Raw genomic sequence first — 12,193 nt, forward strand, 5'->3', positions numbered from 1 at the left:
AAGTGTTGACATCTTAGAGATATTTGCCACTTGTTAATGATGATGTGGTTAATCTGGTTGATTGTATGACTATCAGGTGATTTCCAAGTAAGTGTTTGCACCTTCTTGTAGGGAAAGATGGCACCTCTGCAAACAGTTGGTCAAACAGAAGTCAATGAGACGTTCGCCATTATAAGTGCTTCTCCACATCCGTGTGTCCCCATGGCTTGTTCACAGTCAGTATTATCTACCCCAGGATTGGCAATCATATCACATATGATCAAGAGCATGTGTTTTTGTTTTTGTTTTTTTTTGTGTGCGGTTTTCGGTGTGTGTGTGGTTTTGGGCATTAGTGTGTACTGTTGGGCATTAGTGTGTACTGTTGTGGGTTTGGATGTGCATGTGTTTGTGCTTTTCAGGGTGTGTGTGTGTGTGTGTGTGTGTGTGTGTGTGTGTGTGTGTGTGTGTGTGTGTGTGTGTGTGTGTGTGTGTGTGTGTGTGTGTGTGTGTGTTCATGTGTGGTTTTGGATGTGTGTGTGTGCATGTGTGGTTTTGGATGTGTCTGTGCATGTGTGGTTTCGGATGTGTCTGTGCATGTGTGGTTTCGGATGTGTGTGTGCATGTGTGGTTTTGGATGCGTGTGTGCATGTGTGGTTTTGGATGCGTGTGAACATGTGTGGTTTTGGGTGTGTGTGTGTGTGTGTGTGTGTGTGTGTGTGTGTGTGTGTGTGTGTGTGTGTGTGTGTGTGTGTGTGTGTGTGTGTGTGTGTGTGTGTGTGTGTGTGTGTGTGTGTGTGTGTGTGGTTTTGGATGTGTGTGCGTGCATGTGTGGTTTTGGGCATGCATGTGTGTGTGGTTTTGGGTGTGTGATTTATTTATACAACTTTTTCAAATCTTCATATTTAAATTGAATGTGCTAGAGCACTGTAGAACACAAATCACCTTCTTTTCACTTTCAAAACCATGTTAAATAAACTCTTTCACTCTTGCAAATAGTTTTTTTAGCCGCGTCGCAGACGCTGCTCATAGAGTGCCCTCTGCTGTTGTTGTTGTTGTTGTTCTTCTTCTTCTTCTTGTTCTTGCAGAGAAGACAAAACCTCAAAGCTCCACCCATTCTGGGAACCATAGCTCCACCCATTCTGGGAGAGCCTTCATATAAACAAATATCCACCATTTTATTAACTCGCATAGCTTTGAGGCCTGTTTTGTAGGCCCGTGGTGGCTTCCTCTCTCACACAGTTTTATTTCAAATCAAATTCGATATATCATTTCATTTTTCACAGTCGCTAACATAGTTTTAGACTCGGTTGAAAAAAAACGGGAAGAAAATCCGATGAAAGTTGCCCTTTATAGAACGAAATGAATTCTCAAAGGCCTGTAACTTCAAGTCCATTGAGATATTTTTTTTTTAAATCGCGGCATGGTCAGTCATACACCGCCCGAAATAAGAGACGGGAAAATGCCGAGATATATATATTTTGTTTAAATCGCGGCATGGTCAGTCATACACCGCCCGAAATAACAGACGGGAAAATGCCGAGATGTAGCGGCTACCGCTGGGTTTTCACAATCGCCTTGCACCTATCAAGGACGCGGAGCGATCACCATGCCGGGCTCGTCCAGGATGCCCGGGCAGGCCCGCGCTCAACTTGCCAGGCCTCGGTCGGGACGCCCGGGCATGCCCGGGCAGGCTCGCCCTCAACTTGCCAGGCCGCAGCCAGGACGCTGGGCCACGCCCCCTCTCGCCTTTCCTGGGCAAACGCTCCGGGATAATATGTATATATATTGCTGCCCGATAAACGGGCTTTGGAGAGTGCCTGAGTGTTTGGTTTGATTAAAGCAACTCGGATGAATTCCAGCTTTTTGTCGCGTCCATTCTTCCGATCGACGTGGGAGCCCCAGCTCCTTCATTGGTGACCTACCGACATGGACACGGCAGTCGCCCTTAAACTGCCTACCTTCTGGGAGGCTCACGCGGCGGTTTGGTTCGCACAGGCGGATTCCCTGTTCGCCCTGCGAGGCATCACGGCCGACGACACCCGCTTCCACCATGTGGTAGCAGCGCTCGGTTCGGCCACCGCGGCCCGCGCCCTGAGCCTCCTCGAGAGCCCGCCAGCCGCTGACAAATACGGCGCGATTAAGAAGCTTCTCCTCGACGCTTTCGCCCTCCCATCGGCGGAACGCGCACGGCGCCTGCTCGACCTGCCCGAGCTCGGCGACACGCGCCCTTCCGAGCGAATGGACTACATGCTTTCACTGCTCGGCGAGCACTCTCCGGCATTCCTGTTCCGGGAGCTGTTCCTCCGTCAGCTGCCTAACCCGGTACGCCTCGCCCTGGCAAGCACGACGATCACAGATCCCCGGGCCCTTGCCAGAGAAGCCGACAAGATCTCCGCCGCAGGACAGCGCATCGCAGCGGCGACATGGGACCCACCGCCGTCCGACGCAACACCCATGGCGCCCGAGCACCCGGCACGGTCGACGACCGAACTGCTGACGCAATTGGCGGCCACTACACCGAGCCGACCACCTCCAGCACGACGACCGGGGCCTCCACCTGACCAAGCGTGGTGTTACTATCATGCCAGGTTCGGACAGAAGGCCCGGACATGTCGACCCCCGTGCACCTTCGGCAGGCCGGGAAACGGCCGGGCCGGCGTTCATTACCAGCCATGAGCGCCGGCCACACGGGCAACTTACTGTTCATCACGGATAAAGCGTCCGGACGGCGCTTCCTGTGCGACACCGGCGCCCAACTGAGCGTCATACCCGCCTCTGACCAGGACAGGCAATCCGCGGTTTGCGGCCCCTCCTTGGTTGCGGCCAACGGATCGACCATCCGCACCTTCGGCCCGCGCAACGTCACCCTCTGCTTCGGCGGCCAACGCTTTGCTTGGACATTTGTAACCACAAACGTGCCCATGGCTCTGCTAGGCGCCGACTTCCTCTGCGCACACGGACTGCTGGTGGACGTCCAACGGCGTCGTTTAATCAACGCCGAAACCTTCAGCTCCCTGGTATGCACAATGAGCAGCTCCGCGCCGACCGAGCTGGCATGCGCCGTCCCGGCGGCGAACGAGTTTGCTCGCCTGCTCACGGAGTTCCCGGCCCTCACGTGGCCGACGTTTTCGGCCGTCGCAGTACGGCATGGGATCGAGCACCACATACCAACCACGGGCCCGCCGGTCTACGCCAGGGCCCGCCGCCTTGACCCAGCCAAGCTCGCCGTGGCGAAGGCCGAATTCGACGCGTTGGAGCACCTCGGCATCGTGCGGCGCTCCGATAGCGCGTGGGCCTCGCCACTGCACATCGTGCCAAAGCCGGGGGGTGGATGGCGCCCGTGTGGCGACTACCGCCTCTCAATGACGCTACCACCCCCGACAGGTACCCGATCCCGCATATCCAAGACTTCTCCGCCCGTCTGGCGGAACGGGTCATTTTTTCGAAAATTGATCTCATACGGGGATATCACCAGGTACCTGTCAGGGCGGCCGACGTCCCTAAAACGGCAGTCATCACGCCGTTCGGCTTATTCGAATTCTTGCGGATGCCGTTTGGTCTCAAGAACGCGGCTCAGGCGTTCCAGCGCTTGATGGACGGCGTGCTGCGTGACCTGCCGTTCCTTTTCGTTTACCTGGACGACATCCTCGTCGCCAGCACGTCCCGGGCCGAGCACCTCCTCCACCTCCGAACACTGTTCGGGCGCCTCAGCGAGCACGGCCTCATCGTCAACCCGGCCAAATGCCACTTCGGCACGACGGCCGTTGATTTTTTGGGCCACCACATCACCAAGAACGGGGCCGTGCCGCTGCCAACCAAGGTCGAGGCCATCACCACGTTCCCGCGTCCCCGCACCATAAAGGCCCTGCAGGAATTCCTGGGAATGGTGAATTTTTATCACCGCTTCGTGCCCCGCGCTGCTCAACTCATGCGGCCCCTCTACGAAGCCCTTCGGGGCAAGCCGGCCAAGCACGACATCGCCTGGTCCGCAGCAATGGATGCGGCCTTCCAAAGCTCAAAGCGGGCCCTCGCCGACGCAACACTGCTCGCTCACCCGGTGCTCAACGCTCCCATCGCCCTCACCACGGATGCCTCCGACTACGCGGTGGGCGCCGTACATGAGCAATGGGTGAACGGGGTTTGGCAGCCACTCGCTTTTTTCAGCCGGCAGCTCCGGCCGAACGAGCTCAAATACAGCACGTTTGACCGGGAGCTCCTCGGTCTACACCTGGCCGTCCGCCATTTCCGCCACCTCCTGGAGGGCCGACCTTTCATGGCGTTCGTCGACCACAAGCCGTTGGTTTACGCCATGGCCAAGGTCACGGAGCCCGTGGTCGGCCCGCCAACAGCGCCACCTCTCCGCCGTGTCGGAGTTTACCACGGACATCCGGCACGTCGCCGGCAAAAACAACGCCGTGGCCGACTGTCTTTCCCGGGCCAGCGCGAACGCGGTCCACCTGGGCGTGGACTTTGCGCTTATGGCGGCGGACCAAACCACCGACACCACGGTGCAAGCGCTCCGGGCGGCGGACACGGGCCTCCGCCTGGCCGACATCCCCTTCGCGGACACTGTCCTGCTCTGCGACGTCTCCCAAGGCCAGCCTCGCCCCATCGTGCCCGTCACCTGGCAACGCCGCATCTTCGCCTCCCTCCACGGCCTTTCCCACCCGGGCCGGAAAGCTTCCCAGAAGCTGGTGTCGGCGCGATTCGTCTGGCACGGCCTTCGTCGGGACGTCCGCGATTGGACCAGCACCTGCACGGCCTGCCAACGGGCCAAGGTCCACCGACACACCCAGGCCCCGCTGGCACCTTTCACCGTGCCCGAACGACGTTTCGACCACGTCAACGTGGATCTGGTGGGCCCCCTCCCCCCGTCACGGGGGTTCACACACCTGCTCACCATGGTGGACAGGACCACCAGGTGGCCGGAGGCCGTTCCCCTCGTCTCCACCACCACCGCCGACGTGGCGCAGGCTTTCATCGCCACCTGGGTCGCCCGCTTCGGCGCACCGGCGGACATCTCGTCAGACCGTGGACCACAGTTCACCTCCGAGCTGTGGGGCACGGTCGCCCGCAACCTGGGGGTCAAGCTCCACCGTACTACGGCCTACCACCCCCAAGCAAACGGGTTGTGCGAGCGATTCCACCGCTCCATGAAGGCCGCGCTCATGGCCGGCCTTCAAGACGGCGGTTGGGCCGACCGGCTGCCGTGGGTCCTTTTGGGCCTCTGCACGGCCCCCAAGGAGGACCTCCAGGCATCCACCGCCGAGCTTGTCTATGGCCAGGCGCTACGCGTCCCGGGCGAATTCGTGCCCGACGCTACCAGTCCCTGGTCCGCAGCTCACCAGCGCTCGGACCTCCAGGAGGCCGCCCGACGGTTTGCCCCCGTGCCAACATCCCACCACGGTGACCCCCAGTCCTACGTCCCCCCAGCACTTCGCACAGCGGAGTATGTCTTTGTGCGTCACGACGCACATCGGGGGCCACTCCGGCCGCCGTACGACGGGCCCTTCCGGGTGCTGCGACGGGACGACAAGTCGTTCGTCATCGACATCGGCGGCAGGTCGGACGGGATTGCGGTGGACCGCTTTAAGCCGGCGCACGTGGACGTCGACCACCCACCACGGGTGGCCCTTCCGCCGCGGCGAGGCCGCCCCCCGTCCATGGTGCCCCCCACTCGACCGCCCACCACCACACCGGACCCCCTCCCACGACCCGGCAGGGGTCGCTTCGGCCGGGTCATCAGGACCCCCCTCAAATTGACCCTGCCGGTGCAAGTCGATTCTGGGGGGACGTGTGTAGCGGCTACCGCTGGGTTTTCACAATCGCCTTGCACCTATCAAGGACGCGGAGCGATCACCATGCCGGGCTCGTCCAGGACGCCCGGGCATGCCCGGGCAGGCTCGCCCTCAACTTGCCAGGCCGCAGCCAGGACGCTGGGCCACGCCCCCTCTCGCCTTTCCTGGGCAAACGCTCCGGGATAATATGTATATATATTGCTGCCCGATAAACGGGCTTTGGAGAGTGCCTGAGTGTTTGGTTTGATTAAAGCAACTCGGATGAATTCCAGCTTTTTGTCGCGTCCATTCTTCCGATCGACGTGGGATCCCCAGCTCCTTCAGATATATATTAAAAATTCGTCCATTTGATGACAATCGTCACGATGAAATATTTAATTTATACGTCGTCACAATAATGTGGAGAGAGGAGCATAGCTTCGTTCACGTGTCGCCACACACGGGAAATTGCCGAGATATATTTTTTTTAAATCGCGGCATGGTCAGTCATACACCGCCTGAAATAACAGACGGGAAAATGCCGAGATATATTAAAAATTCGTCGCCACACACGGGAAATTGCCGAGATATATTTTCACTTTGCACAAAAATAACATCAAGTAATCGAATCAATAGGAATGTCCTGTGCCTATAACATCGACGTTATAGGCACAGCTGCATCTAGGCATTGTGTAACATCGACGCGGCTTTTGTTTTAATTAAAACTTTTTGTACTTGTTAAGGCTCACTTGGCTGCGTCTGGTTGTGTTTGAGTGTAGAGGAGTAGCAGCTGAACCCCTAATCCGATCCAGGTTCCTCCCGATGGCTCCATCTTTACCTATTCGAGTTACTCCTGATGGCTCCAATTCTGTATTTGGTCTGTTATTTGATTACAATTCTCTGACAGATCAACCAATTATGATTCACTTTTTTTTCTTCTCAGGATGACTTCTTGCTCCGTCATTATGACCAGGGTCCTTGCCGCAACAAGCTCGGTCACACACGTGCTTCGGTGCTTTGGCATCGCACTCAAGTACGTGTTCTCTTCGGAGAAAGTTTTTCTTTTCTTTTTCTCTCTACAGCTGTGATGTGCATGATGCTGACTTTGCTCTCATGCCAAAATTCAAATAATTTTCATGTAATTTCTGAGTTTTTCCTCCTCTCGTCAGTGACATAATTTATGGACAATTCCCCCACAAAGTTGTTGTTTATTATTGACTTTTATTTCTTAAAAGTGTGGTACCCATACTACGCATGGGTGGGAGCCCAAAATCTCAAGAAATATGTTTTTGAGAATGCAAACTCAGTTTTTGTGTATTACACGCTAAAAATTGCGGCATCTCATGGGTGGAAACCAAGGATCTCAATTGTATTGAGAAATGCCGAACCAGAGAATGTTTGCGCATGCAATAAATGGTGAAACTGCAAATGCCAGACCTGTGAATTATTATACATGCAGAGAGAGAGTGGTTTTGTATGGGTGGAAACTCAAAATCATAATTGTATTGAGAGATTTATGAACCTCCCCCCCACTTTCGGACACACTTGGAACCGCAAAAGGCTCCATAGAAAGTTTGGCGGGGCTAGCCCCAAAACTGAGGGAGTAGTTTGGGGATGGATGTACAGACAGACAGTCCTGCAGACAGACAGTCGTACATTTGTTTATTTAATTACGACAACTCTCTCCATGTTTTCCTCTTGCTGCACAATTCTTCTTTCTGTTTATTTTTGTCTTCCCACTTTTAATTGTCACTTTCCATGCCAACACTCAACTCCTCCTCTTTTTCCTATCCATCCTTCCCCCTTCCTTTTCTCACTCCCCCCCCCCCCCCCCACCCACGTTCTTGCCTTCCTTTTCTCAATCACCTCTGTTTTCCCCTTCCTTTTTTAAATCCCCCCAACCCTGTCCCTCCCTTCCTATTACTCCCTCTTCTCAAGCCCCACCCCTGTCCTTCCTTTTCTTTTTCTCAATCCTCCCATCCCCCTTTTACCGTTCCTCATCTCAATCCCCCCCATCCTTCCCTTCCTTTTCGCAATTGGGGGTGGAGATATCCCTTCCCCCCACCCCTTCCCCCCCACCCACATGCACGTAATATAACATTTGTTGGACTTGTTCTGTATCTCAAACACTTTGAGGTTTTTTTTTTAATTATCATTTTTTAATCACTTCAGTTGCTCCAATTATAACCAGGATGTGAGTGAGGTCCACCTTCTATAGTTTCCAAGTTCTCTTCACGTGATTTTTCAATTCTCGGTACTTTACTTGTTTCTTTCCGATATTGAACCAAACTCATAGGGCACTGATACTTCAGTGAGCGGTGCTTTGTTCTTTATTTATTTATTTTTTTGACTACTATATATGTTCACTCCTCATGCATAATAAATTTCCATCGTTCTGTATTTCCGAGTTTTCTGAATATTTCACTCATTTTGAGATTTACATAAATCTGCTGTAAAAAAAATAAAATAAAATAAAATTGGTGGTTTAGACATTCTGTCTCTGGGAATGGTGATCCCATCGGGGGCCCCATCACAGATGGTCCTAATGACAATTTTGCTGGGCCAATCGCAGGAATGGATGAGTGGCTTGTTCTCTTGCAGTTGTTACACTCCATCTTCCACCCAGGGATTAGATTATTTATTTATTTATTGTTTGCACCGTCAGACTTATTCGGGTAAACTACACTTCCTTGCCTGCAGACATGTACATATAAACTCTGAGCCAGGCTAGGATACAAGATAAACTGCACTTTATTAAACTGTGCAAGCACACTACAAGCTCTGGACAACAGTACACACTGTAAGCATCAGATCAACATAACGAGCACACTCAATGCCGAGTATGCGGCTGGTTTCGGAGCCGGCTTTGCCATGTGATCGGCCCAGGAAAACGCATGACTGATAGTGAGTGAAACCCATAAATTCAAGAGACTGAACTTCTTCCAGTGGATGGCTAAGGAAACAGATACATGGGTTCATTTGACGATCCTTCTGGAGTGATAGGGTGAGAATGACATTTTCCAGGATTCCACAAGCATTTTTTTGCCAACATATTAATGACGATCCTGCATCATCATCTTCTCTTCCTCATTTACCTGCAGTGTTTTCTCTTCCCAGTGATCCTGCTCATCTGCACATCCAATATCTACCTGTTCTCCCACTGGTCTACTCCCCCCCCCCCCCCCCCATCATCATTTTTGCTCCTGCATTTATATATATATATACAAGATGATGATTCATTGATCCATGATTTTGATCCATGATGATCCATGATTCATTCATTTTCATTCATTCATTCATTCATTCATTTATATATACTGTATATATATATATATATATATATATATTTTAGCAATTTTATATTCTCTTTCACAGTTCACACCTTAAATGAGCACATGCTTCCTCTGTTGAAATGTAAATCGTGTTTACCTTTCCTTTACACTGCCTTTCTTGTCCTCCCCTCTTAGGTCATCTGTATTTTTGCTGGCCTTGGTGTCCTCCTCCTCGCTGCCTCACCTCTCTTACTCGTCGCTGCACCTTGTGTGTTGTGTGCACACTGCAAGCCCAAATGCTTGCGGAAGCAAACCAATTCTGCAGCTTCATGAATGGCTTTTAGGGTGAACAGCATAAAACGTCGCAGACCTCAATCATCACAGCAGTTGTGAGATGCAGCAGCTGTTGAGCTAACCTGGTCAATGAGGAAACCATACCAGCACTGCCCCATGTTTTACTACTGTGGTGAAGTTCCACCGCTGTGGTTATCTTTACCGAATTGGTGACTTGAGAAAATGCTATTTATTGCTCTTTTTCGGTTTCGAGTTGGTGGGTAATTGGGGTAATTGCACTGGAACAACAGCCATTACAATTTTGTTTGGATTATTTTACCTTTCTCAGTGCTTCATGGAATATCTTTGTCTTGAATATATTTGTATTTGAAAGTCACTCTCACAAAAGTTGGATAATCTGATTGAATTTTCTCGTTCATGATCTTGGGACAATTTTAAGGGTTAATATGTCAAAATGGTCATACAGTCGTGGCCAAAAATATTGGCACCCATGCACTTTTTAAAATAATATACCATTTCTTCCAGAAAATTGTTGAAATTAAAAAATATTTTGGAATCCACATATGTATTTCTTTGGTTTGCAATGGAACAAAACAAAAAAGCTGAAATAATTACTAAATCTTAGCTTATTCCACACATAAATCCTAAAATGGCCAGGACAATATTATTGGCATGTTGTAGAAGTTGTTCGACATAATTAGATTTCAAGCAGGTGATTCTCCTTTACTTTGGAATTGAACTCACCTGTGGTGAGTTGCAGGTGCAATATAAAAATCACTCATTCAACCAGTTTGAAGAGAGAAAAGGAGTCATTCTGCTGTTTTGTGTCACTGTGTATACCACAATGAGCATGGAGAAAAGAAAGAAAACCAGAGAATTGTCTGAGGAGGTCAGACACAAGATTGTAGCCAAGCATGGACAATCTCAAGGTTTCAAGAGACCTTGATGTTCCTGTGTCCACCGTACGCAATGTTATCAGGAAGTTTAAGGCCCATGGCACTGTACCCAACCTCCCTGGACATCGCCGCAAGAGAAAACTTGATCCAAGATTGCAGCAAAGGTGGAGTGGTGGAGAAAGCACCTCGATCAACTGCCAAACAGATTCAAGCTGACCTTCAGAGACAAGGTACGACAGTTTCAACTTGCACCATCTGTCGCCAACTCAATGAAAGGGGGTTATATGGTGGGAGACCCAGGAGGACCCCACTGCTTAGAAAGCCCCATTGGAGTTTGCCTAAATACACCTGAACAAGCCAAAATCCTTCTGGGAGAATGTCCTGTGGACAGATGAGACCAAATTAGAGCTTTGTGGTAAAGCACATCATCTCTATGTTTACAGAAAACAAAATGAAGCATTCAAAGAAAAGAACACCTTCCCTACAGTCAAACATGGAGGAGGTTCAGTGATGTTTTGTGGTTGCTGTGCTGCCTCTGGCATTGGGTACCTTGAATGTGTGCATGGCATCATGAAATCAGGAGATTACCAAGACATTTAGGAGTGCAATGTTCAACCAAGTGTCAGAAAGCTGGGTCTCTGTCGAAGGTCATGGGTCATGCAGCAGGACAATGACCTCAAACACATTCATGGCTATAGGAAGTGCTTGACTGCAGTTATTTTGTCCAAAGGCTGTGCTACCAAATATTAAGTCTAGGGTGTCAATAACTTTGTCAATGCCATTTCTTTGTATTATCTGATTTAAAAGGATATCTTAAGTTCTAAATAAAAAACAAAGGTTCTGTAATATTAACAGTGAAATAAAGAATTGTGGAGGCCAAATACTTTTGTCAATTTGAACTTATTTTAAAGAAAATTGTGAGTTATTTGAAAAAAGTGCAAGGGTGCCAATATTTTTGGCCACGACTGAACAATAATTACTTTTTTATTGAACGGAAGTTTCTCTAACGGGCTGAAAAAAAACATTTTGACCTTAAAGGAGATAGTTCCTGCTTAAAGAGGGGATTGCACATTGTGAGGAATTTTTGTCTCTCACTGCCTGTCTCTTTCCTCCAAAAAACCCTTAACCCTCGTGGTCCCCCTGTGCTGTCTTTGTCTTTCCCTCGTGGTCCCCCTGTGCTGTCTTTGTCTTTCCCTCGTGGTCCCCATGTGCTGTCTTTGTCTTTCCCTCGTGGTCCCCCTGTGCTGTCTTTGTCTTTCCCTCGTGGTCCCCATGTGCTGTCTTTGTCTTTCCCTCGTGGTCCCCCTGTGCTGTCTTTGTCTTTCCCTCGTGGTCCCCATGTGCTGTCTTTGTCTTTCCCTCGTGGTCCCCCTGTACTCTTTGTCTTTCCCTCGTGGTCCCCCTGTGCTGCGTTTGTCTTTCCCTCGTGGTCCCCCTGTGCTGTCTTTGTCTTTCCCTCATGGTCCCCCTGTGCTGTCTTTGTCTTTCCCTCGTGGTCCCCCTGTGCTGTCTTTCCCTCGCGGTTGTCAGCTTTCACGAGCCTCGATTCAGTATAGAAAAAAAAAAAAAGGTTCTTCGGTCGATCTATGTCCAAACCGGCAGGTATTTGAACTGCAAACCTACATTTATTTGACATGTAAAGTACAATCGATAAATGCAGCACTTCCAAACTCACTGTACACAACAAAAACACCGATGACTAGTCAGCAGTCGCTGGGGCATATTATCATCTTACCCCCCTCTGCTCTCCTATTTACATGCACTCGGAGAGAAAGAACAACAACAACAACAGGCATTTAAGGCCATTTTCCCTGCAAGAGCGGGGGTTAGCCTTGCGGTCCCCATGACAATCTTCTCCATTTTGCCCTATTTTCTGCATCTCTCCTTGTTAACCCCCTTGCCTGCATTTCTTCTTCGACCATCTTTAGCCAAGTCTTTCTCGGTCTTCCCCGTCCTCTACTTCCTTCTACATTAA

General features: G+C 50.7%; 2 protein-coding genes across 6 annotated transcripts in view; one reads left to right on the top strand and one right to left on the bottom strand.

Moving 5' to 3' along the window:
- LOC137436897 (E3 ubiquitin-protein ligase RNF144A) overlaps positions 1-9,884 on the top strand; it is a 40,733-nt gene extending 30,849 nt beyond the window's left edge. For all 4 annotated transcript variants that reach the window (XM_078787086.1, XM_068131106.2, XM_078787087.1 and 1 more), the window contains 2 exons: positions 6,700-6,789; positions 9,224-9,884. In XM_078787086.1, coding sequence (XP_078643212.1) covers positions 6,700-6,789; positions 9,224-9,361 — 228 coding nt within the window. In that variant the 3' untranslated portion in view covers positions 9,362-9,884. The remainder of the gene's footprint in view (positions 1-6,699; positions 6,790-9,223) is intronic.
- The window catches only part of CDKAL1 (CDKAL1 threonylcarbamoyladenosine tRNA methylthiotransferase), a 612,415-nt gene that overhangs the window by 181,175 nt on the left and 419,047 nt on the right, over positions 1-12,193 (bottom strand). The window lies entirely within an intron of this gene.

The sequence above is a fragment of the Myxine glutinosa genome, chromosome 11 (assembly GCF_964187855.1).
Source record: "Myxine glutinosa chromosome 11, kmMyxGlut1.1, whole genome shotgun sequence".
Taxonomy (NCBI): Eukaryota; Metazoa; Chordata; class Myxini; order Myxiniformes; family Myxinidae; genus Myxine; species Myxine glutinosa.